Source organism: Cryptomeria japonica, chromosome 1, assembly GCF_030272615.1.
Source record: "Cryptomeria japonica chromosome 1, Sugi_1.0, whole genome shotgun sequence".
Lineage (NCBI taxonomy): Eukaryota > Viridiplantae > Streptophyta > Pinopsida > Cupressales > Cupressaceae > Cryptomeria > Cryptomeria japonica.
In genome coordinates, this window is record NC_081405.1 from 493,438,341 (window position 1) to 493,465,401 (window position 27,061).

At 36.0% G+C, this 27,061-nt stretch overlaps 1 protein-coding gene across 1 annotated transcript in view; it reads left to right on the forward strand.

The window, feature by feature from the left end:
- The window catches only part of LOC131073492 (structural maintenance of chromosomes protein 5), a 133,747-nt gene that overhangs the window by 31,286 nt on the left and 75,400 nt on the right, over positions 1-27,061 (forward strand). Inside the window, exons 4-14 of the mRNA XM_058009925.2 lie at positions 4,114-4,187; positions 19,805-19,954; positions 20,091-20,195; positions 20,364-20,509; positions 20,653-20,764; positions 20,900-21,055; positions 22,817-22,938; positions 23,035-23,179; positions 23,278-23,343; positions 26,682-26,810; positions 26,898-26,996. Of these exons, the coding sequence (XP_057865908.2) occupies positions 4,114-4,187; positions 19,805-19,954; positions 20,091-20,195; positions 20,364-20,509; positions 20,653-20,764; positions 20,900-21,055; positions 22,817-22,938; positions 23,035-23,179; positions 23,278-23,343; positions 26,682-26,810; positions 26,898-26,996 (1,304 nt within the window). The remainder of the gene's footprint in view (positions 1-4,113; positions 4,188-19,804; positions 19,955-20,090; positions 20,196-20,363; positions 20,510-20,652; positions 20,765-20,899; positions 21,056-22,816; positions 22,939-23,034; positions 23,180-23,277; positions 23,344-26,681; positions 26,811-26,897; positions 26,997-27,061) is intronic.

Below are 27,061 nucleotides of genomic sequence, written 5' to 3' on the forward strand. Positions count from 1 at the left end.
TAGCTGCCTTATGTTGATGTGTAGCTTCGGTCGGATTCTTCAGGACTGACTTAACCATTCAATGTTTGAGTGGCCTATCAGCCTTTCACAGTCAATAAATGATATTGATTAATTACTGACCTTGCAATACGTAATTGCAAAACCGCCACTCCTTGTCATAGAGACTTATTAGTTATATTGTCACCAAAGGATATTAATCAAATATAACTAATAGTTAATGAGAAGACGTAATTATTAAGGAGATGTGATTGTTGATGAGGAACCGATCTTGGAAGAGACGTGTTGATTGGCTTCCTCCATCCATGTATATGATTCGATCTCTCCTCTCTTCCAAAGGTAATCGAATCATCTAACTATCAAGCAGATCGTATCCATTCACTTCAGCAGATCGTACATTATCTGACAGATTGTGATCTTTGATCTTCTTCAATGATTCATAGCAACTGTGTAGACCTTCATCTTCAGCAGTAAGGAGCTTTTACAGCAGTCAGTGTGCATTCATCCACAGCAGATAAAAGACTATCTACAGCAAGTGGAGAATCAACTATATTAAGCAGTTCGTAGATCCTCAGTTTTGAAATTATTGTCTACATAATCTGATCACCTAAAAATTAACATGGTATCAGAGCAGGCTTAAGGAAAGATCAGATCAGATTTTTAGAAGCAAGGTTATCATCCACTATTGTCTTAAGTTCGACTACTTCTATCAAACGTCAAGATGGTGAATGGAATTAGAGTTGAAGACAGACTTGAAGGAGCATCGAACTTCATATCTTGGAAGTCATGAAGAAAGCCATACCGGAACCAACCAAAGAGGATGAGAAGCTTCAATGGAAGAGAAAGAACCACAAAGCAATAAAGATGTTGGTTGACTCTGTGAAAGATCACATTGTGCCAATTATTTCCAAGTTGGAGACGGCATATGACATGTTCAAAGCATTAGAGGAAATGTATGAGATCAACAACACAAGCCGAGCCCTTGCATTAAAGCAACAACTTCACCACATCAAAATGACAAAAGAAGAATCCATCACCTCATACTTCACGAGGATTACTGAATTGAGAGATCAACTCTCTACCATTGGACATGCTATAGAGGGCAAAGAGTTAACCATGTTGGCACCGAATGGTCTCCCTTCAGCTTGGGAGTAATTTATTCAAGAAATAAGCGCAAGATCAAAACTGACTGCAAGATCTAAGTTTGATCGATTGAATATAGACTGCATTTAAGAAGAGTCAAGATTGGTTTGCATATTAGCGCTCTTTTCTTTGTAATCTTAATTTGTTGTTCAATGTCTTCATCCAAAAACTCGATCGATGGGATTTTCTCAAAGGCAATAATAGCTTGTGAGGTTCACATCGCAAGATTGTTTCTTTGATCTTGCCATTCAAATTTCCTCACTGCATCCTATATACTTCTAGACTCTGTGTGCTGCTTGAATCCTTCTTCTTTCTTTTTAAATCATTACTTTCTTCATTGTTTTTTATTGACATTATTCTAGTTAACCACTTTTCAGTGTCATATTTTAACTCCAAAGTAAAATTTACATAAAAGTTAAACAAATTTATTTGGTTGATGCACACCATCTTTTATTAACTATCTATCAATTAAGAGCTTATGTATCTGTAAAGATAGTTTTTAAAAAAAAAATTATATGAAACACAACTTCTTCACTAGACAAGGCTGTTTAGACCTGGAGACATAACTTGTTTTTCACCAGACATGGCTGTTTAGGGCTGCGGATACTAAAAAAATGTTGGGTTACAAGTGCTGAAGGATAGGATTGAGCAAGTATAGGATATACAGAAATTTTGGGTTTTGGATTTTCTAATATATATATATATATATATATTTGTTTTCCATTAAATAGTACTTTTTTATGATAGCTAAAATGGGAGTTGCTTTGTGATCCACCAATTCTAACAAGAAATTTCCCCCTTATGAAAAATGCCGAAAATGGAAAACTAAGAAACTCACACAATTCATTCAAGGATAGTACTGATCATTCAAATTAAGCAGTTTCTAAGCATATGAACAGTATCTATCTACCATTTGTCGTTATAAAAATGTTTTTGAAATTATGTTTCTCAGGAAAATAGTACAATATCCAAAGCCAAAATATTCAAGCCAAGTTTGTTCTGTGCTGGTTATTTGAGACTCAGCCCCCTGTTTCCAAAGTTTTTTTTTCTAAGCCTGCTGCTTTTTTTTCTCCAATTTTTTACCACAATACATTATTGAGCTCAACTTTTTTTTCTCGTTTCTGTTACTGGGTTTTTGATAGTGAAGGTAGTACAATTGTTTTAATAAATTTATGTATCTGACAACAGGTAGAGAGATCAGAGAGTCTCTGAGGATAATCTGAACTATATATATATATCATTGGAATCCCTATCTTGTTCTGTTCCATCACCACACTTTTCCACTGACTTCATTCTCATGCCCGTGCTCATCCACATCTTCCATAGTGTACTCCATAGCCAGATCTTTGTATTTATTCGGGACCTTCTTAAGTACAGACAAAGAATCTGGACACTGCAAAATTGGATTTCTTTTATCCACAACAGCATTTTGATCAGGAATGATTTCTTTTATAAATTCAGCTGGTTTGGTAGACTGACAATCCCTCTAGGTTGCTTCCTTGAAGAATTTCTAATGAACTCTAATGCAAGGCAAAATCCATTCTCTGTGGCAAATTATCAAACATTAGATTTCAGGAGATGTAGATGTGGAAAACAGGTGCACATGCTACCTGGATGATCCGGGCAGACAAGGGACTTCTAATTAAAAAATCTTGTCACTCTTCGAACAAAACATAGGTGACTTGTTCAGCTACATTCAAATTTTTCACTGTTAGAACAAGGCATAAGCAACAAGTTCAATTGTGACCAAACATGTCCCACATAAGGCTAGACATCAGGGTTGGCTGTTTCTTATCCTGTCTCTTGGACTTTTGAGGTGTTTAAACTTGTTTCTTGCTCTATTCTTAACTCATCAAACTATGATATCCCCAGTTAACAAGGAGAAGAGGATATCTCATGGGGTAATTTGCCTTCAGCCACACATCTATATCCCACTCATCTGGAGAATGTGAATTGAGAAATTTCTGTATTGGCTTACCAACTATTACTTGATTGCATTCTTTGTAATAGTAACGAAAAGGAAACTGACTCAAATAGAGCCCTCACATTATGGATTTCCTCAAAAATGTTTTTAAGCCTCAAATTGTTAAGGGAATTATTATTGCAACCCCTTATTACCACATGTGAATCCTCCTCCACTTCCAAAAACTTCCATCCTAAAGAGGAAGCTAGTTTAAGATCCTTTAAAAGCTCTAATTCTTTAGCTTCATTGTTTGCCTTGGATCCAAGAAAAAATTAATCGCCCTTAACAAATATACCTTGAGAAGAATGAATCACTACACCAACACTAGCCAATATGTTATTTCCTTAGAAGTCCCAATGAAGTATAACTGAATTACCCAGCTCTAGGAGCTCTTTAATGTGCTCTACTCTTTTTCTTATTGTTGATTACCCCATTAACAGGAGAAGTCTTTGGCATTGTCGTGGAATGTCACTGGATATATTCATGAAACACTCTCCCTATGAATTAAGTTTTATACAATTTTCTTTTTGAATGCATCTAAAGTTTGGGAGTTTTAGAGTGACTGACCCATAACCAATTGTTGCTTTTTGTCTTTCATGTTTCTATCATGATATCAGCCTAAAAATTGCCATTAGAAAAAATGGGTATAAGGCTTATGAAGAAAGCTTTTTTGTATTAGCTTGAAGTGGTCTATAATAAGGTATTTGATGAGCATAATTATTGGTAAGAAGGTAATTTTAAAATTTTGAATTCTTAGGGATATATTACATAACAGATGTCAAAATTTTAAGATTGGAAGGTTTGTCCTTATATTTCATCATGTTTTATTGAAATGATAAGATTGAGAGCTATTTATTAGTAGGGTGCTTTGAACTTTTGAGTTGTTGCTCTTTTTTGGAAGTAAAAACCCTAATTATCAATTTAAACAAAGATTTGAACTCTATTATTTGAGAATTGAACCATAAATGTCTTGGATATCTTAAATACACAATGTTTATTTGTATTCATAGGTCGAATAGTGCCAAAACGGGATGTCCTGGACACTGTTCACAAGTTCAACATCCAAGTGGGCAACCTAACACAGGTATTGACATCAACTTGATTTTTAAGGATCTGGAGTTTTGTGAATGGAATATTATATCTTCTATCAGTTAGATTTTCCAATTGTCTATCATTACTTTTTTTAATCGTTCAATGATAAATTTGTTTTTTTTTGTAATTGGTAATTTATCAATGGGGGAGAAGCTTTGGTTGTGAGAGGAGAAGAAGTCATCCTTCATGAGTGTCTTTTTGGATATAGGGAAAACTCTTTTTGTGCTTTGTAATGTGACCCTGCCTTAAACTTTGATCAAATCTCTAAATATGGTGTTGCTTAGTTGATTGAAGTTTAAAGGTTCTTTTCTAATGATTGTCTTTTTTGCCCCAAGGTCTGAATATGATAGTTGAAGTTTTGAAGGATGAAGAAGCAAGAGGCATTTTACCTTATTGAATGCTATGTTTTTGATATCTTTGAAACCTGTTGATTCTCTTACCAAGGATCTTAGAAAAGATTGCCTTTTGCTTGCAAGTGGAAGTAAGGTTGGTACTAAGATGGCTAAGGCACTGGATGTTTTCACATTAAAATGGATGCTATTTCTAAGTCTTAGTGTGTTCCTCCTTTATATCTTACTGGTCTTGAATCTCTTCCTCCATTACCTATAAATAATGAAGAGAGTTCAAAAAGACTGTTTGAAGGATATATGTGCACTTCAGCCAAGGAGCAACCGTATTTCTTCTCTGAAGCTACTTCCCACTTTGCCAATAATTTTCTCGACCTTAATAATTCTTTGTCTACATAACACTCCCATGAAATAAACCTTTTTTAGATAAAAGTCAGGACTTTGGCAGTTTCAACTAACGTGTTGTTAGACTCAAGTCTTTCATCAGAGAAGAATAACATAGTTGATTCATCTGGGGAAGTAATTGACAGATCCAAAACAACTCTGCCCTTGACTATAAATAAGTCAAAAAGAGGGTTAATTTGGGGTATATGGGTGATGATTTGGTAAAGGGTGATGATTAAGTGTTATCTCAATACTGTGTAATGAGAATAAAGAGACTTTAGGTCCATATGTAGGGCCCATGATGCTGCTTTTTGAGGAAGTAAAGAAAATACAACTTTACCTTCATTTGAGGATGTAAAAGGTGTAAAGATCAGAAGATGATTAATTGTTTTAAAAGATTGTCCCTGTCAAAGCATGGTCTGAATTTTGAAATCCCTTATTCCTAAAAGTTGATCAAAGTTGTCAGATAGAATAGTACAGGGATAGAGGTTCAGTATATGAGGACCATTGTTAGAATGTTGAAAAGATCTATGGTGAATGTTGATTTTGTCTTCTTTAAAGAGGTCTTAAGGTCAGATCTAACCTAAGTAGTTTGGATTGGGTTCTTAAGGGCATTTGGCCTGATGCTATTTAGATTTCAACTCTTCATGATATAGGGAATGCTGGGTAATGATCCTTTTGGATAGGAAGTGGGAATGTATGATAGCGGACACATGGCTTTCACCTTGTTCTAGAATAGCTTGTGTTGTTCTACAGGAGGATGGCCATTAATTTGGAATATGTTCATTGTATGTTTCTGATAACTACAACAAAAAAAATTTAGTCATGGAGTTTGTTAGCTTTGAATCTTGGAAAGATTGCTTGGATGTTAAGGTGAGAAGATAAACTAGTTGGAACAGAATTTGAGTGGAAACTGGAAAGATAACGAGTTTTTCTTTTGATGTAAGATGGAAAGATTGTTAAAAAAGAATTATCGTCTTTATAAGGGTATATGGATCACTTGGTGGAACAATATGAAAGTGGCCAATATGTTCTATTGTAGATCGAATAGATTTATGGTCAACAAAGAGCTTTTGCTTCTTTTGCCACTCGATAATGATAATTTAGCTAAGGTTACAATGTCTGATTGCTACCTTCTTGAATTGGTTTTCAACTCACCTCTTGTTCTTCCAGGAACAAATAATTTCAGGGTAGCTACAAACGTAATGCTTATGATGGATGTGGATTGCTTGATGGTCTTAGAACTGCTTTAGAAGTTGTTAACAATTTGAAGCCTCTATTGCTGTTGTTTCTTCTTGGTAAATCTGTATGGAAGCAGTGCGAGAAGTTTTTGAGGACTTATTGTAAAATCAAGCCCAGTGTGTAAAAGAGGATGTAGAGAGAGATGCAAGGACTTATTAAAGTTAAGGTTTCCATTCAAAACTGCAACAACCAAAATACTTAAACGGAATAAATAGCCAAATTAAATAGCAATCTAATGAAGGATTTACAACTACTTTCAATTTCAGCTGAAAAGTAAATAGTTAATTAACTTAACTACCAACTAACTAACTTCTTCAACTGAAAGGGAAAATAACTGCCATATTAAAATTTATTAAATTTAACTGAAAGAAAGAGAAGGGTTTAGAGATTACAAGGAAATCATCTTCTTGTGAAAAACATATGCATATCATGGTTTAACATGGGAGAGGGAGAGCATCATCAAGGGCTTTTCCGCTGGACCATGGACATAAGTCCCCCATGCTTCTTCCTACTTGAAGGGCCCAACCCTTCATGAGGGTAGCAGACTAAGAATAGATCAAATACCATTAAGCCCTCTGAGCCTGGTGTTTAGAACCTACACAGACTAGTTGGTCATACACTGTAGGTACCCCCTAACTAGTATGACACTCTGGCTAGTGGTGTATTCGATTTTTGTGAACTATTGGTCTCATGCTAACTATAGTGCCACCTTGGCCAAGGTTTTATAACAAAGCACCATAGTGTGTAGTCAATGTTCACCACCCTTACTCGGCATAATGAAAGGGAAGCGTTCTTACACAACATTTCATAGGGGTCCTACTGACCAAATAACACCACTGTTAACCATTCATAAAAGAACATACATCATTAACTGCCAACACATTGGGTCAAGAATTAGTCAATCAACTTGTTGCAGGTACCGGGAGTATACTAATCCTTCCGACTTGGCTCAAACAGATACTTGAACTGATTGAATAGATATTTAAACATTTAACAAGACATAACGGTTACAAGGATAGGGAATAGCAACATGTGCTCCTTTGACTTTCTTTCTTCTATGTTACAGATTTCACAACATTTCTTTTGGTTCCCCCTAAGATGAATTCCTTAAGAAAACAAACCTTAGATCCTGACCGAAGTTAGACACAACTTCAACATGAAAATACATGTTCAAGCATATGTTGCATGTCTACATTCGGATCGTTCAGCATCAGTACCATGAAATGGGTACACTGAACAAAATCATGATGAATGCATTCACACAATCAAACTTATACTCAATGAAATACTATAGGCAATAACAAGAACATATACTATACGTTTCTTTGAGCTCTCACATTCATTATTCATCAAGTAAAATGGTTCACAATGATCTCATTTTCATAATAAGAGGAAACGACTCATAAATATCTCATTATCGTATCAAATAAAGACTGCTCAAAGTAAACTCAATACAAAGATCGATATGGATAAAACTCATGCCTATATAAGTAGATACAGATTGACAATGCTGCCAAAGCTCCTCTAGATTCGACTTTGGTTACAAGCTATGACCTCAACATGCGATTCAAGCTTGATGGGATGAACTATCACATCAGAGTCTTCAACAAACTCTTCCTTCCTCCTTATCAGAAGACAATAATTCACTATACATTAACAATGCTTTGTTTGTCTTTTCATACAACTTTCCTGAAACATATTCCCATTTTCTCGAAAAGAATGCCTTTCAAACTTGAAAACTTAACCCCCCCAACTGGTGATCAAATGGCTATCTATAGTCGATGCCAAGAGGAGGCTAAGAGCCAAGAAATCTATCAACAGATGCACATGAGGTGGTAGCACTCACCGTTACCACAAGGTAAGCATAAGCTTTAAGAAAATGATTCCCTCCCGACGTGCTTGTCGGTGGTGATTAAAAAAATAGTTCGCCACCATAGACATCGCTCGGGACTAAAAAAAGATTCAATAATATGAAGGACGAAGTATATACATACTAACACATGTGCGTTCATCTATGTATGTGTATGAATATATGTATAACCCATAAATAGTATTTAATAATTATTTAAGCACTCAAAGATAGGAGCTCTTATATATATATATACACACACACACGTATATATATATATAATCCAATAGAGCTGCAATCTTCTAGAAAGCTATAATTTATAGTCACAGGCTTAGATCCAGAGGAAGGCCCCAGATCCTTGGGATCGGGGCACCTAGTGCCTTGGTCCTCTGCATTTTCTGGCAGACTTTGGCAGTTCATATTTACAGGTCTTCAATATGCAGATTCTAGATTCCCAATATATATATATTCACCCACATAAGTATATAAATAAAATCATGAACACTTAATGACAAGAAAAATGGTTCAAAACAAGGATGCGTAACCACTCAAATGACACTAGGGCGACAAGGAGAATATTGGCCAATATCAACAAGAAGGATGGAACAAACATTACTCAACTAGGGCGGTGACGCTCTACGAATGCATGTAACACCCCACTAAGGAACCTGTTGTGACCATTTCACACATCGCCCCATTGCAAATGGGGACCCCTACTTTTTTGCTTTTTAGGGTTTGTTTTCTAGGTCTTTTAAGGTTTTGTCCATTAGCCTTTGCATTTTGAGTGTCGCCAAGGGGATCACATGGATAGCAAGTCCGGCTTGAGTGATGTCCTGATCCTGAAAATTGGCTAAGTCTGGAATGTCTTGATCCTGAAATTTGACTAAGTCTAGAAAACTGAAAAACCTCAAAAAACTAGATTTTGCAATATAACTCCTGGAGGTCTGAAACCACTCTCAAACATCCTGAAAGTATATATGGAATATAACTTAAAGTATAAGTCACTTATACTTAAATGTTATATTCCATAAAAATTATCCTGATAGAGAGTTCAAAAAGTCAAATCTTGCTCCTGACCCTTCTCGAGGGTCCAAGGCGGATTTCGCTCCTGACCCTCTCAGGAGGTCCAAAGCGAATCTCGCCCCTGACCCTTCCAGAGGGTCCAAGGCGAAAATCAACCTAGGACTCATTTCTTGCCTTATTTGACCAAATTTTTGACTTGCAAGGCATTTTGAAGGAAAAGTTGGAAATGTTTGAAAACCTTGAAGAAAATGATGAATTTTGGCCAAGATTAGGAATTTCGCTCCTGACCCTTGCTGAGGGTCCAGAGCGAAATTCATTATAAACTTCATTTGCCACCTTGTTTGAGCTTGAAACCTTGTTCCTGGCCTTGAAAACGATCTTACCTTGCCCTGTGAAGTGATTTGAAACTAAAAGATTGAGCAATTTAGCCTAGATTGTAAATTTCGCTTCTGACCCTTGCTGAGGGTCTAGGACGAAAATGTTGCTCGAGTTTATTTCTCGCTAATTTTGGCTAACTTGTTTTGTGCAGGGTTTCTCGGAGAGAAGATTGGACGTTATTGGATGCATTTGAAAGTTTGAAAGTTTGAAAAATGGTGAATTTTGGGCAACAAAGAGAAAGTCGCTCCTGACCCTCTCTGAAGGCCCAGAGCGAAAATTCTCAAAAGTACGTTTTTCTTGCAAAGTCAAAGCAATTTTTATGGTTGGAATGGATGCGTAGAGGTATGTTTTGCCCGTTGAAGATAATTTGGAGGGCTAACAAAAGATGGATAAGCTTGAATTTGCAAAATCGCTCTTGACCCTCTCTGAGGGCCCAGGGCGAAAAACCTAATATCCAACCTTTTTCTCCAAAATTGAGCAAAGCTAAGCCTAGGCACAAGTTAGAAACGGTGTTTGAAATGCCTTGAAGTGGAATTGAGATGCTAAGAGTGCAAGTTTTGATGACAATAAGGAAAATCGCTCCTTACCCTCTCCAAGGGTCCAGGGCGAAATTCCCAAGAATTCTCACTTCCCTTGTATTTCGAGATGGTATTTTTGTTTCCAAGACTCAAAAGGGAGTGAAGAATGATATTCTACGCCTTGAAGGTAATTTGAAGTTGAAGTCATCAAGAATTTGTGCAAAAAGACTCAAAATCGCTCTTGACCCTCACTGAAGGCCCAGGGCGAAATTTGCAAAACCAACAACTTCCCTTCAAGATTGCGCTAAGGCAAGGTTGTGCTAAGGTGGAAAGGTCCTCCAAAACGTGATGAACAAGGATTTACCTCCAAAACTTGATTATCTTAGCCTAATTTGCAAAAGTCACTCTTGACTCTCACTAGAGGCCCAGAGCGAAAATCTTTGAAGCCCCTATTTTGCATTGCAAAAGCAAATCAAGCATGCATAGAACGAGTGAAGGAGATCATTACTTACCCCACAAGGAGAATTGACAATTAAAAGATGAAGGATTAAGAGCAAAATTGAAAAATCGCTCCTGACCCTCTCTGAGGGTCCAGGGCGAAAAAGTCCTAATAGCACTTTCCTCCTAGAGATCAAATGAAATCAAACTCAAAACTCTAGTTAAAAATGCCATTTAAATGCCTAGATGAAGTTTTGGACGAAAAAAGGAGGTATGCAAGGACTAGATACAAAAATTGCTCCTGACCTTCATTGAAGGTCCAGGGCGAGATTAGTGATATCCTTCATTTTTACATTATTTGAGCGTGATATTCTTAAAAATTCACCAAATTTACTCACTTCGAAGCCTTTGGAAGATTAAATCAAATTCACATTAAATTAAAGGCATTTCAATTTAATAAATTAATTTTGTACCTTGAAATAATCAAAATAAACATCTTAGAGGTATTAAAATTAATTTAAATAATTAAAAAATTAAAGGTTGAGCGCACAAGGCATTATTTTGTCTTTATTTATCAAGTCGGCCTTCTTCTTGGTGGTTTTTTATTTTATTTTAAGGCTTAATTGCTAGGTCGGCCTCAACAAGAATCAAGGTAAGTGCTCTATATAATGGGAGAGGTTCTTTAGCAAATTCAAATCATTCTTGCATTATCTCTCATGCGAACTTGAAGAGCATATTTTGAGGAGCGAAATCCAGAAGATTGAAGGTGAAATTAAGCAAGTTTGAAGGTGAATTTCCAGATTTTGGAGAAGCTAGTGGAAGGTGAAGCTCTTTTGAAGGCTAAGGGAGGCGTACTTCATCCAAGGGATGGCTATAAATCTTGCCCAACAAAATCCGGTCTTCTTCCTTCATTTTTTTAAGGTTTTGTACTTAAGTACTCAAGGGAAGGTATGAAGAATTACTTTTTTGAAGATCTCATTCAAGACTTATTGTGATCCCATTGCAATTTTGTAAAATCTAAGTCTTGAAAATCCAATTTCCATTCATGATTAATTTGAAAATGTATAGTTCTTGGTTTATCATGACTTTTTTCAAATTAATATCTTAAGTTTTACCTTTGAAAGGTCTTAAATTTCATGCTTTGAGGTTTGATGCTCAAAAGACTAACTTTAATATTTTGTGTAGGCATCAAATGGAGATCCCGGAGTTGGAAAATCAAGCCAGATCAAAGACGGTCTCCTCCAAGAAGATCAAGCAAGGATAAGGGCGACCTCCTCCAGTCAAGCATCGACAAGGACGACCTTCTTCGATCCGACATCATCAGGAATAACTTCTTCCAATCCAGCATTCCAAGGCGAGGTACATCAATCATCCTGCACATCAAAGACAAGAAAAGTTAGAGCAAGGGTTCGTTGAAGAAGCAGATAGTATCAGAAGAGTGAATTAAAGATAGCTTCTCAGCAACATCAAATTTGCATCAACCAAGTGTCAGATGAGTTGGCATCCTAGTCATCATTTCTCCAATCAGTATGGTCCACCTCAGCATGTCCATATTCAATGTACCTAACTCATGGGAGGGGGCACAAACTTCGATGTACCTACCCCAACTATCTATTGGTCGAATTTTCCAGAGAAGACATGTGTCCTTAAAATGTAATTTTATCATTGGTCAAGCATTAAATGTTATGTAATGGTTGTAACAAACCCTAATTAGGGTTTTCATTGTTGAATCTTTGCCGTTGATCTCAAATTGATCTTAGCCATCGAATTGTATTGTGGGCACTATATAAGCCCTGACTCTTCATTTGAAAAGGTGAATAGAATAGATAATAGAAAGGAGTTAGTGAATAGGGAGTAGTTAGAAGGTGATTAGCCAGTTGATAGTATAGCAATTAGAGTAGAGTAGAGAGAGAAGGCAAAGATTGTTGCCAAGATGTTGTTGTAAAAGGCTTGTAAAACTTCATTTGAAGAAATGGTGAAATTTATGGGTCGATTCGACAATTTGCATGGTCTCTATACTTCTCATATTTGATTTCATGTTATTAGATGAGTGGAAGAAATGTGCTTGATTGATGGTGAAATTCGTAATCCATACTACTAGCAGTCTGTTGATTGCAGACTTGCCTTGTGTAGTCAACTGGAATCATTCAACTTAAGCTTAACTTCAATTGTCGCTTCTTCATTGATATGCATCAGCCTGATGGTGTCTATGCCTGCAGTGATGATTTGAACATCATAAAGCTTTCCTTCAAAGATCGCACTAACCTTGTGGAGATGGTCTTGGGATGTCAAAACAAGACTTAGTTAGAATTTCATCAAAGATCATTCATTGCTCTTACATTCTTAGTGTTAGGATTAGATCCTTTCCTCGCCCTTGTCGTTTTTCCTTTTTTTTTTTCAAATCTAAGCCAGTGAAATCCTATGTTCCAGCAATATTCAAAGCAAATCAGACGTTTAGGTCAACAAGTGTAAGTCCCCTTGTGATTCCAGCAAATCACATCATACCACAAAGAGCTTATCCACACGTAGAGATCCTACAACGAAGAACCTTGAAGTCATCCCGATTGATCCTTTTCGCGACATCTTTAGCATTCGGAGACTTTATTCAAGAGAGGATAAGGTACCATTTGGGTATTTTATTCTGTGTTTGGCTGTGTACAAAATACACGTCAACAAAACCTTAGAGGACTAACTAACCAACTGAAATAGCCTAGCAATAATTTTTTTTTAAAACAAAACACATTACAATCATAAACTCATCTTTATAAATGCACAAGCGGAAGATAAACATGCATAGAAAAGTATGTCCTCTTATGCGCTCCCTAACGTTGCTACTATGCAACACTCCTATATGTGATCTAGGATACACAAAACATAACTGAGATAATGACAACATTCCATAAAACATGAACAAACAAAACTATCACTAAGTTCATTTTAAACACCAAATCAAGTTTTCCTATGATAACCTTTTTGCATAAGATTTTTTAAATCATCCATCCACATAGGAGTAGTCGTTGCCAACACCAAACTACTTAAACTCTACTCAAGGATTAAATGAATACAAATTACATTAATCTGATTTACATCATCCTCCATATGGAGTGTCCAAAACACAATAACAATAATTACAATTACATTGCTTCATAATGATACATGACATATGCTAATACAGTAACTAAATAATCTGCATCATGAATAAGGAGATACTGGAAACTAGATGACAAGATCCATCCAAAGAACACAAACAAGTCCACCGATTCCCAATGGAGGTTGGCAACAACCACTTGATCATGTGGAACACTTAGGTCACCCCATCGTGCTTAGGAGATAGACACAAGGCCCCACACACACAAGCAAACTATGTCAACAACACCAACATCCAAAGGAAACATGATATACACATGGATAGACAAGAGACACTACAAGGTTCCACCAGAGGCTTCTATACACAACCACATAGGATAGGGTTCTAGGATACAAATAGGAAAGAATGTCATCACATGGCCTCAACATGAGTTTCCTTGGAAGCCTCTCTAGGCCCCAATGCTCATTTGACAACCCATGGGAACCAAACAATCCTTTAATGGAGACAAGGAGGTTTGATCATGCCAGATCAACATCCCCAAGACGGATAGGCCTTCCCACTCCCATTTTTAGTCTGCATAAGCACTTACGAACATGGGTGAGGCGTCACCTTTATCTTGTTAATGTGTTTTTTACCTCCCAATTCATTAATTTGATTATCACTTGATTATGAAACTCACAATGGGTTTCCCTGGCAGCCACTTTAGGGCCTCATTGCCCAATTGTGAGCCGCTCCCCTTAATTTGTACCTAGACACCTCTAACCTAGGGTTCTATCTAAGGAATGATAAGCATCCATAGCATAGATAACTCATATGAATCATACATAAGTCCATAAATAGGAATCTTGAATCATATACATACACAAGGCCACTCTAGGCCTTATCCATCAAGATGCATCAATGAGTCCACTTCCAAAAAAATTAACAACTGGATCTCTTCACAACCAAGCATAGATGAACATATGCAAACATGAATCAACTCAAATAAGGCCTTACAGACCCCCAAACACATATACATCAGAGCACAAACTCAACTCAAGCCTCTGGAACCCATCGGGGAACCTACAGACCATAAACCGGGCCTAACAAGGGCTAAACCCAGAACTTGCACAATTGACACCTTAAGTTGTGCATATGACACTTATTGCTGCGTATTTGTTCATTGTAACTACACATTTGAGACAAAACCTGCATAGTTGGGAAAGGGCTACTTGGGGTCTCTAATTGGGTATCAATCAGGCCCAAGAGGTGAAATCTGGCGAATACCCATTTGAGAGGGGCCTATTTCTCTTCCAAAAAACCCTTCCTCCTGACCTCAAAACTGAGAAATAAATAGCAGGACACAAAACTCTAAAAACAACCACTTAAAAACATATGCATATCTAGAACTCAATCTCATATAGGAACTATTGAAAGACATTAAAATAGATCCTTTCCATTTCCAAAACCATAAAAAACAACATTCATTCATAAGAGGGTTATAAACCCTAAGAGCAATCCATTAAAAGACATGGGGAAGGAGAGAGCAATTTCTATGCCAAGTTAAACATACATGACCAGGATTAAAAATACTTTCAAATTGTATTTTAAGACACCTAATACAACACTTTTCCATTTCCAAAGCAATAATCTAATAGCATTTGAATATGAATTCCAAACCCTACCTCGGGTCCTGCAAAGACATCAAGAATGGAGAAGAAGGAAGGAAGAACGAATCATGGAAGCAATCCATGAACAACCACGGGTTTCCACCCAGTAAGCAGGCAAAGAACAGCAACAAATATTCCAGCCAGTCCTCCAATCAATAATCCAAAGCAATCTCCAAGGAAACAACTCTCAAATTTGCACAAGAGCGAATGAAAATCTCTCACAAAACCCTCTGACTCACAACCCCCAATTCAAACCCTCCAATTTCTGCCAGAAACTCAAGCAGTTCTCCAGCAAAGGAATGCAAATCCTCTATAATATGTATTGAACTCAAATTCATTTAGAGGTTGCACTTATTTTTTGGTATATGATACGTATGTAACTCAAACTTTGATTTATATATGATACAAAACAGTAATATGTTCTACAAATTCAGTGTATATATGTGTTTTTCAAGAATATTTTAAGAATTATATATTTTCAAAAGTTCGATAAACTTGCCGAATTTTTGCCGAATTTTTCCTTATTTTTTGCCAAGTCCCGAGTTTTAAAATTTATTGGGCCAAAAGAGTTATTGCCGAGTGAGAGTTTTTCATCTTTGATCAACATAATACTTCATCTCACAAATAGCCATTAAGAGATCACAAGCCTCAAACCCTAATACCATTGTTATACCCTCATCATATCAAAATCACTAGTAAATCATAATTGTAACAATAAACCCTAATATTGCAAATGGTTCCTTAAAATATAAATCATCATAACTTAGTCATGTCCTAAAACATAAATGCATTATATATGAGCAACCTTCAATAAATCAATTGAGAATGCCTACCTCTAATAGGCAACATGCCACTTAAGTCAACAACACTGCAAAAGAGACATAATCATGAAACGGACCGAAAAGGTATTACCCTAGATCATAATTCATTTCCCAAAGAAGAACATATAGTAAACAAGGTTACAAGATCTATTTGACAACTACTCATTATAACATTAAAAGAGTATTATAATGAACCACCTCCTAATTAGCACAAGCAGTATATTTACACATTAAACCTAAGCACCCTCATATACATATAAGCAATAAAATATTAAATTCACTGGAAGGGGATTCTAAGATCACATGCATTCTCATCTATTCAGATGATGTGATGTCATCCCTTTCCATCCGTCATCCATAAAATATAACCATGCTACCTTCATGAGTTAGCTATATTAGTGGAGACATTATTATCATGACGACCACTAGATCTAACACATCTTAATTGAGTGTTCTTTGTTTTCGGTCTTGAGGGTGGATTTCAACTTTGCGGTTCAGTGGTGGCGTGCTTCCCCGTGCTTCATTTTATGCTTTGCGGTTTAGGTGGTGCATTCTTCATTGGCAGTGCTTGGGATCTTTTTTTTGATCTTGCGCTTTGCATTTTCGCTTCTTGGCGTCGATCGTGAACATGTCTCCAAGTTGTGTTTTAGGTTGTGGCACGTTTTCCCGTACTTCGTCGCTTCGACCTTTCACTCTGCGGCGTGTTCTTGCATCTTCGCTTTCGGCTTTAATCGCGATCAGGTCTCCAATTTGCACTTAGGTTTTCACCCAGCTCCTAGCGACAGTCGATTCAGCAAACAATCAATTTCAACCTGGATTAATCACTATAAAAATTAAATAAATTTAACAAATATTAAATTTTCAAGGCAATGTCGGGCTTCGCTTCGGCAAACAAGAGGGAAAAATAAAAATATTTACTTTTAAATTAATTTGAATCCCTCTTTTCTCTTTTTACTCAGCCGATTCAATGAAAGGGTAAAACTCGGCCGTTTAGGTAAAAATGTGAACTTTAAATTTCTCACAAAAGCAATAAAAATGACGAGTTTTCTAGGCGATTCTTTTTTCACTTTGCCTTAAGGCGATTTTAAACAAACTCACCATTTTATAGAAATGCGTGAACTTTATGCCAAGTTTTGTTGTTTTAGGTGCTTTTCTATTTGGTAGTGAAATTCAGCCATTGACCAAAACGAGCGAACCTTTTCCCTGGCAAAGTAAAAATCGCACTTACGTTTCATTTTGCCCTCTTCATTCAGTTTTAAAAACAAAACTCGACCATGTTTGATGAAATGCACGACTTTTGGTTGGCGATTTTCAAACCTTAAAGCACCCTTCTCCTAAGTTGTAAATTTGCCCACTTTGCCTAGAATGGGCGGCTTTGTCTTAAACCCCCCTTTCACTTGAAATGAAACTTGGACTTGTTTTTTTTTGGAGAACTTCATCTCTTCAATGTTAGACGACTTTATGAAATTCGGCCATCTATATTAAAATGGGCGAACTTTGTGTTTTTGCATGTCATGGGAAAAGGGCTGAGTTTGGATTTTTCAAGCTGTTTGAATGAAATTCGGCATTTTTCAGAGAAATGTGCGATTTTTACCTTTGCCCTCGCAACTTCACATGCGATGGTTTTTGGCCTGAGAAGGGTTGGGGGTTTCTTTTGGGGATTGAAGGCAAAATTGGAAGGGCGATTTCAAAAGTAGATCCAAACTTAATCTTTTCCCTTGTGAAATAAATTGACTCCTTGACGGAATACAGCCATTTCAAGTAAAATGTGTGACTTTAGGTTTTGTAATGAAAAAGAGCGAGTTTATCTTAGACGACTCCTTTCCTGCCAAACTCGGGATGTTTAAGTAGAATGTGTGATGTGTTTGACACCAATACTTTACCTTTTATCCTTCAGAATGGGCTTCAACGCCGGGTTCTATTTCCATGCCTTTGCCTTGCCAAATTCGGGATCTTAAGCAGAATGTGCGATTTAGATAAATTCACGATTTTCGTGGGTTTTGAGCGATTTTTCATTTTAGTTTTAAATGTCCTCTCACCTAGCAGAATTCAGGTATCTTCCATGAAATGAGCGATTTCTTGAGGTTAATTTGGGCTCTCTTTTCTTGCAAAACAAACTAATAGGCCGAGTTTTTCTCTTATACGCTCTTCCCTTGGTAAAATCGACTTTTGGAACTAAAAATGCGAACTTTCTTCAATTTCTTACAAAATCAATAAAACCGCCGAACTTCCTTTCGCCCCTCTTTTCCCATTCAATTAAGGAGAAATTCGGTCTTTTTAGCCCCCCTTTTCCCATTCAATTAAGGAGAAATTCGGTCTTTTTAGACGATATGTGTGACTTTTGTTTGAGCGACTTTTCTTATTAGCATTGGCGATTATAGGGTATTTGTCGGGGTTTCACTGGCGAATGCAAAAGGGATGGCCACTTCATTTTGGTTGCCCTTTGAACACCTAAAACCTGTCTCGTGATAATTTCTTTTCTCTTTTCATAACAGGTAGACTCAAGGCACGGGGGTCCCCTGTCCGGGATAGGGGAGTGTGTGCAGAACACACAACAGTATGGGGGTTTGGTTCATGGATATGACAATTTTTTGAGGTTGGTTTTGTTTTGAGTACATCTGTACAAAAACATATAAATCTTTTTAAGTTCATAAATATATATTATTATATTGTTAATTTAAAAATATCTTTCTAGACTTAAAAATATTGTACATTATAAATATCAAAATTAAAATTAGTAAAATTTAAGTATATTTTGATCCCAAACCCATGGATAAAACACAGCTGTTTGTTTGGTATGCTATTTGTAAATAGCATATTTGTAAATGGTATTGTTTTATTCGAATACAAGTAAAACACATACTATAGCAAATAAAACATGGATCAATATGGTTGGGTGAATAATACATTATTTTTATACAGCAGAGGTGCAAGCAGAATCTTGTTTTTTCTGCTGTCAGAATTGTGACAGTCCTTTCTCATCAGGAACACTAATGTGAAGAAATAAGGAAAATTAAAATTTTGCATCTTGTCATGTCCATGGCAGATCACACTGTGAATCTGTACTAGCTAGAAGCCAGACCCAGATCCGAGGGTTTTCTGAGCGAACGAGTAACTGAGGATAACTGTATAAACTGGTAGCTGTGGTTAACTGTATAGGATAATAAAACTGATGTCAAGGATCCCAATCGAGTTATTAATTTGATTGAATATGTAGTGATGGGGTATAATAATTAAATACATTGGTTGAATTCCACATACAAGTCAGATGACAGCAGCTGTTGACATGGTTAGAGGACTGAAACATTATGAAAAAAGACATATTTCATCACATAAGGTGCTCAAATATGTTGTTATTCTACTGCCATAATGACTAAGGATAATACAGTAAAAGCACAGAAACTGGTCATTGAGCCTGTAGATTTATTTTATAAAATGTCTGATTGAGTGCACAAAAATGTCATTATGTTGAGAAGAGTTTCTTTTTTTTTGAATCTAGCCTTGATGGTTATGCATGATCCAGTAAAAGTAAAGAAACATATAATTAAGCCTGTAAATTTCTTTATTAAAATATGTGACGGTCTGCAAATTGTGTCTTTTCTTTCCCATTTTATCTGTTGATTAAGAGATTACAGTAGCGGCATCTGCATCTATAAAATTTTCAAATTACTCTCTGTATTCATTTCTAGCGGTTACAGTCTAGAAAATTATGTTTATGTTTCCTAAGCTATTGTTATTCATTTTTGAGAGTGGAATCTTGATTACAATTTCAATTTAAAATAAAAATAAAAATAAAGGAAGTATGGCATTTGTTGGCATTAGGTATTTCTATTGGTGTTTATGTTTTTTTCTTTTTGTTTACTGTGGAGCAGTTTTTGCCACAAGACAGAGTTTGTGAGTTTGCAAAATTAAGCCCTGTACAACTTCTAGAAGAGACTGAAAAGGCTGTTGGAGATCAAGAACTTTCAGTGCAACATCGTGCTCTTATAGATAAAAGCTGTTCATTGAAGAGGCTTGAAATAGTAAGTTGTTTGAGCTGTAAGCTGCCGTTTATATAATGAGAAGAAAACCTGTTTTTAGAACTTGTTGCATGAAACCAGAATCTTTAATATGCTTCAAAAGCAGTTCACAATACTGATGAAGCTCTATTTTGAATAGACTGTTAAACAGAATGAGGAAACCTTGAACCAACTCAAGGCACAGAATGCTGAGCAAGAAAAGGATGTGGAGAGGGTTCGCCAAAGAGAGCAGTTGCTGCAAAAAGTATTCTCTGATCTGGGTTGTTCTAAGTTCTGTTCTATTAAAATATTTATGGGAATTTTTTTTTGAGAAACACATTTTTTCCTGCTTTACATGAGCACCTGCTATCCTGACGTTTTATTTTGTGAGCTTGATACATTTTTGAATGTGATAAATTAATCACAAATTCAGGCTGAATCTATGAAGAAGAAGCTCCCCTGGCTCAAATATGATATGAGGAAAATGCAATACATGGAGGCAAAGGAGAAGGAGAAGGAAGCAAAGCGCAAGCGAGATGAAATTGCAAGAGCAATAGCAGTTCAAAAAAATCCTATAGAGTATTGTTTGTTTTCAGAAAATCCTATAGCAATACATTGAAATTTAATGTCATATGATGAGCTTGTTGTGTATTAGAATAGCAGTTGCGTTTAGTTAATTGTTAAAAATAATATTTTTTATCAATAATTCTTTTTTGCTCCAGGGAAAAGAAACAACAGAAATTGAAGCTTGAGGCCACATGTAAGAAGCTGAACAGCAACATAAGTTCAAACGATAAAAAACGCAGAGAAATCATACAGATGGAAAATCAACTTGTAAGCCTTTTGCTTGCCATCATCTCACATTCTTAAATCCTTTTAAGGTGTAAAGAGATGGATAAAAGTGTAGTGGTCATTTCTGCCAAGAAAAATATTCACTTTCTTTACTTTGACTATTGTTGTATTTAACAGAGTGTACAAGTTAGAGCAAAAGTGAGTGAAATTGAAGAGGTGAAAAAACGAGAAGAATCTCAACAAGAGAGGATTGCAAGAGCCAAGGATGATCTTAGAGCTGCTGAAGCCGAGCTTGCACAGTTACCTGTATATGAACCTCCAAAAGAGGAAATAGTATGCACCTTTCACAACATTGTTTGGACTTCCTCACCTTTCATTATTATCATATTCTTCTCTGTTGTCACTATACTTTGGTTATATAAAAATTGATCACACTGAAATATGACTAGTGAGACTGATGTCTAAGATATGTTGTCAAGGTAATTTAATAAATGCTAGCATGTGGTGTCAAACTGGTCAGTAAAAGCAAAGAAATCAAGATACGGTTTGCAGTTTGTTTGATTACCTCAGGGGGGATCTTAACAAGTATGTTAAAGTGAGAACCACATATTGTAGGCAAGTGTAATTCTCTTACAATGTCTGAGTGTTTAAAGAAAAGCATTGAATATTTCTGTGATATGTGGTATTGCTCGTGTGATTAGTGAATACTGAATAATCAAAATTTGTGAAACTTCGTATAATAGGCATGGCCTTAATTTTTTATGTAGATCATGCATTTCTATTTTAGTTCATTAGGGATGTCATCAGTATTATGCAATCCATGGGTTGATATAATGTAATATGTATGCTCAAAACTTTTTCTTGATATTATTCATTACAAAGATCTCGGAATCTCTTTATATGTCTACATGCAAGTGAGAAATGAGCAGCTCATACACAAACAAACAATATATGGCTGCGGAAATTCAAGGACAATGAAATATTTGATTATGAGTGAATGTTTTAGTAGTTTTACTCTTTCGTTAGGCAGTGATGCATCAACATTTGCAATCGCCAATCACTAATGAAGTGGGAAAACTTCAATGCAAGTTACTAATGTTCGAATATGTCATTCTATGTATTAAATATTAAGGGATCAAAGAATGTAAAGAGCTTCTAATATATGTTGCTGTTCTGCTGGAATTTTCCTTTTGTGAATGGCACCTGCAGTGGTTTTGCAATTTTCTCTTAACTACCATATACATAGTAGTTTTTTTCTTTATCAAGTTTTAAGGGCTACTGCACTATAAATTTTGTGTCAATACATATCATTATAGATTTAGGTTTAATCTATTCTTTGTCATATCATGTGAACCTGTCAAGCTCATGTCTTTCCATGTGGAGTTCTATATATTGGTCCTATTTAATCATTATGATTTGAATTGACCATGACAAATTTGTATTTTATATCATTCATGTGCTTATGGATGTGTATTTTTCTATTAAAATGACAATTCTTACTAATCTGTAGAAGAAAAAGTTTTCTACATTTAATACTTAGATAGATGGTGGCCTTAAGGCAAGAGCTTGGACTATTTATTGGTTCCTTGAAACTGACCTGGTCATATCAGGGTGATTGGGCCCCAACTGGATTGGATACTGTGCCGATCAAAGGCTATACCAACCAATTAAATTATCTATGCTGGGACAATTTTATGCCAGAGACAATTAAAAACCCATCAAAGTTTGATGAAAGGGTTGGTTTTGAAATATGAATGATTTGCCAATTTCAGGCAGCCAAGATGCAGAATTTGCCTATTGGCTACATATTACCTCTAAATTTTTTCCTTGTGCAAGCCTCTACCATTTGTTTAATTATATCTTTTTCTAAGTTAAAGGTTATCTTGTAATGTAGTAGAGTAGTCATATTTTTACACCTTACATTTTGTTAATGAAATGATTGAAAAGATTCAGCTACTACCTCCATTTTGCCTATGCATTTTTAAGCCACTCACATTGGATTGAGGATAGTAGTACCAGTTCCAAATTGATTAACATAACAATTTTTTGGTTGATAATATACACTCTTTTGAATATTTTGGTTTGAATAAACAGGAAAATCTTGGAGCTCGAATACGGGAGTTGGAGGTTTCGGCAAGTGAAAGGCGATCCTCAAAGAGAGAAAAAGTCAGTATGTTGGATCAAGAGAGATCTACATTGAACCGGTGTCTAGCCAGGTTAGATATTGGTCATGATTTTGAAGTGCAGCATGAATTTTCTTATTCTACTGTTTCATATGGATGATACTTTATCTGTTTCTCACGTGATTGCAGGTTGAAAGATATAGAAAATACGAATACAAGACTACTGCAAGCATTAAAAGATTCTGGGGCTAGCCATATATTTGAAGCTGTAGAATGGGTGAAAAATCACAGCAATGATTTCAAAGAGAAAGTTTATGGTCCAGTTCTTCTTGAGGTATTCAATCAATATTCACTTTAACTTGAGCTAACACATTGTATAATCAAGCCAAATTCAACATTTTTATGAACTAATGAAATACGTAATTGCTACAGGTCAATGTTTCTAACAAAAGTCACACAGCCTATTTGGAAGGTCACGTCCCTTATTACATTTGGAAGGTGATTGTTGTACTTATTCCATGCTATACTTTTTCAGTGTCTATAAAAGTTGTGCTTAAATATGTTCGAAACACATGACAAAATAAGGAAAATTGAAAGAAGTGATTCCAAATCAGGTTCTAGTACTATATGGAGTTCCAAAATCACGGGATATTTTTTATGACGGTATTGTCAATATATTGAAAAAGGTTGGCATGATTGTATAATGCTAGATTGTTTATGTTTTTTGATTTTTTTCTTTTCTTTTTGATGTGGAAAAGTATAATTTAAGAGGAATGCAACTAATGACTAAATAAAAGAATAAATCCAGAAAAGTATCCTTAGGATGAAACATCATCTCTGCTGTTGGTATGGTAATCATTACTAGAAGATTGTGTTGTTGACAAACTTATGTGAGGAATCCGTAGAATCACTCATGAATCTTTATGTCTCTCTCGTTGAATGTCATCTAAAACAAAGAAACTGACCAAATAAATGTCAGAATTGAGGGGAGTGTTATTCCTCAGAAAATAGAAGAAAATTTTAGGAAAAACAAGGAAGAAAATGAAACTCAAAGAATCCAACATTTGATTAAAATGCTAAGGACAAACTGATGTTCTTGTCACTTTGTCCCCTGAAAAAGAATCGTCTTAGTTTTTTTTTGTTTGGTAATGGGCCAAAGCCAAATTGCTTTTGACTGGAGCTATGAACCAGTGAGACCACATTTTTGAGGGGCCTCATCCTCACTTTTGTTAGGCATTGACATCCTTATATCTCCTTGTGTTATCCTGTGTTCCATGCCCAGGCGTCACCTTATCTCTCCATTGCCTGTGTGTGGGACACATGGGGCTCGAGCAGATTCGAACCCAAGAGCTTGCATGCAGGAGGCTCGCAGCTAACTGCTGCGTGATGGGGTCATCCCAAGAACTGTCGTAGTTATTATATGCCTATAAATTTATAATATAAGATCCTTATATTGGAGAACCTAATGAAAGGGGGAATACTCATCACTAATATGTGTGCTTTGCATGAAGATGAGGTGAAATCAGTTAGAAATTTCTTTTTGGAATGTGCCTTTTTCCTCAAGCTTTTGGTAATGATCCTCATCCTATTTAATTTCTCATGGGTCAGACCATACTATATGGTTTAATTTATAATTTTATGGTGCAATAGGAGATCCCTTTCTTGTCAGTTTCCCTTAGGGAGCTTTGGAAGCTCTTTGCTCCACTTTATATGGGGGATTTGGAATGAAAGAAGTCATGGAATATTCCAAAATAGGAAAAGGAATAATTCAAGAGTGGGTATAAAGATTGTGGAAGCTATTAAGGAGTACATTCTTACCTTGCTTAAAAATGATAAATTGTTGATCCCAAAAGTAGAGCAGTGCCTAGCAAAAAGTTGGAAACTTATCTATCCCTATGAAGTTTTTTCACTCGAGAAAAAGATTTACCATAGTTTAGTCAAGTGGGCAAGCGTCCTATTGCTTCACTTAAGCTTTGGTTCAATGGGATGTCAAAGTGGAACCTAGGCAAAGCTAGGATGCGAAGGGTGATTGGAAACAAAAATGGGGCTTTTGTGGTTGCTTACAGTGGGCCTGCTAGAGGTTGAAATGAATCTGTGCACAGAAGCCAAGGCTTCCCTCAGTTGTATTCAAATGGCCTTGAGGCTAAACTTAAATTATACATACATATCATGAAGGTAATTGTTGTGCGGATTGGTTTGCTAACAGGGGGTCTCTAGTGGTGATCTTGAAAAATGGTCAAGGCCAATAGGCCTTCCTGAGGTGGTTAGCCTTTTGTGAAATTTGGATGTTAATGACAGTCAACAAACTTTGGAAATATTAAGTGGAGGCAAGGAATTAATGATGGTTTAATTACTCATGGAATATGTATGTTAACTGAGCTTTGAATCGTGTGGCAAGTACCATCATCATCACTCGTAGATTGTGCAAAGTCACTAAAAAGGCTTTCTAAAGCAAAACTCATTTGTAGTATCTCATAAAAGTGTGCGGGGAATCTAATACCATTTCTACTGATTGCAAGTTTGTTTCTTCCCACGTTTGGTTTTGTTGGTTGTGTATTGAAAAATAAGTAGCTTGAAGTAGATTTTATGGGGGGTGGCCAGTGATAAAGTCACTTGGGGGAAAAAGCAGAAAAATGTTGTTTTGAAGAAAGCGCCAAAAAAGCAAGAAATACATGATTGTAAAATAAATTGATGTGGTTGTATTCTCAATTCTCCACTAAAATACAGCATTGCAAACATGACCTCAATAATCTTAATAAAATCATGATGTTGAATGATACATTTTATGAGTGGATGCTTTTTGTATTTCAACATCTTAAATGTGTAAACTTTTTATAGCTGAATATCAGTGATTGTCAAGAATTTAGACAATGTCATACATATTTAGCTTTTTGGAATTCAATAGATTTTCACTGCTGAAGTTAGTTAATTTTCTTATACATCATGCAACATATATTTGGAAAACCATTTGTTTTACTGTCAAAGTTCATTACTAAAACATTGTTGGCGGCAATATTGTACACGGAAATAAAACTAGTTAATTAAGTTGTAATTGTGTTGGTTAGTTGGCAGCCGAGGGGTGGTAGTTGCGGTGCGAGCGATATTGCCGCCAACAAACATCGGGTGTTTTGTTGTTGCTTTTCTGTAAGAGTCTTCCCAAGTTGTCTTTGAGTGCTTGTTTGGATTTTGAGTCAACAGCGACCAAACTTAATGCCATGTATTGAGGCTTGACCAAAACAGACATGCAGAGAATCGAGATCTCTTCTGTAGCAAAGCAATGTACTATTATTTGGATGTTCGCAAAGCCATATGCTTTAATTTGTAATTTTCAAGAGTGTTAACTGTGTTGAAAATTATGTTATATTTTCGTTAAGAATGCAGTTTGAATGGTTACGTCTTTAACTTCACCTTTTGTATTCTGTTGAATATTTGGAAAACCGCTTGTTCACTGTCAAACTTCACTACTAAGACATTGGTTGTTTTGTTATTGCTTTTCTGTAAGAGTCTTCCCAAGACATCTTTGAGCAATGGCGACCAAACTTAATGCCATGTATTGAGGCTTGACTGAAACAGACATGTAGAGAATCAAGATCTCTTCTGTAGCAAAGCAATAGGCTATTATTTGGGTGTTCACAAAGCCATATTCTTCAATTTGTAATTTTAAAGAGTGTTAACTGTGTTGAAAATTATCTTATATTTTTGTTAGGGATGTAGTTTGAATGGTCGTCTCTTTAACTTTACCTTTTGTATTCTGTTGAATATTTGATTCAAGTGACACGTCTTCCAAACATTATTCTTAAGCCATGGAAAATATTTTGTGTCTTGTTAAATTGCAGTCATTCATTACCCAGGATCCATATGATCGAGACTTGCTTGTGAAAAACTTGAAACCGTTTGATATTCCTGTTCTGAACTACACTGGAAATAGACTGACACAAAATAAACCGTTGCCAGTATCAGATGCGGTAAGATTTATTATATTTTTAAATCTTTGTTGTATGTAGCATGGTTCTTATGTTGTGTGATATTTAATGTTCAATGACATAATATAGATGCACAAATTGGGGATTATGTCAAGGCTTGATGAAGTATTTGAGGCCCCGTCTGCTGTGAAGGAAGTTCTAATCAGTCAAGCTGCACTTGATCATTCGGTATGTTCATCTATATGCATGTTGTATATCACAAAGACAGCTGTGTTTCATAATGCGATTATGAG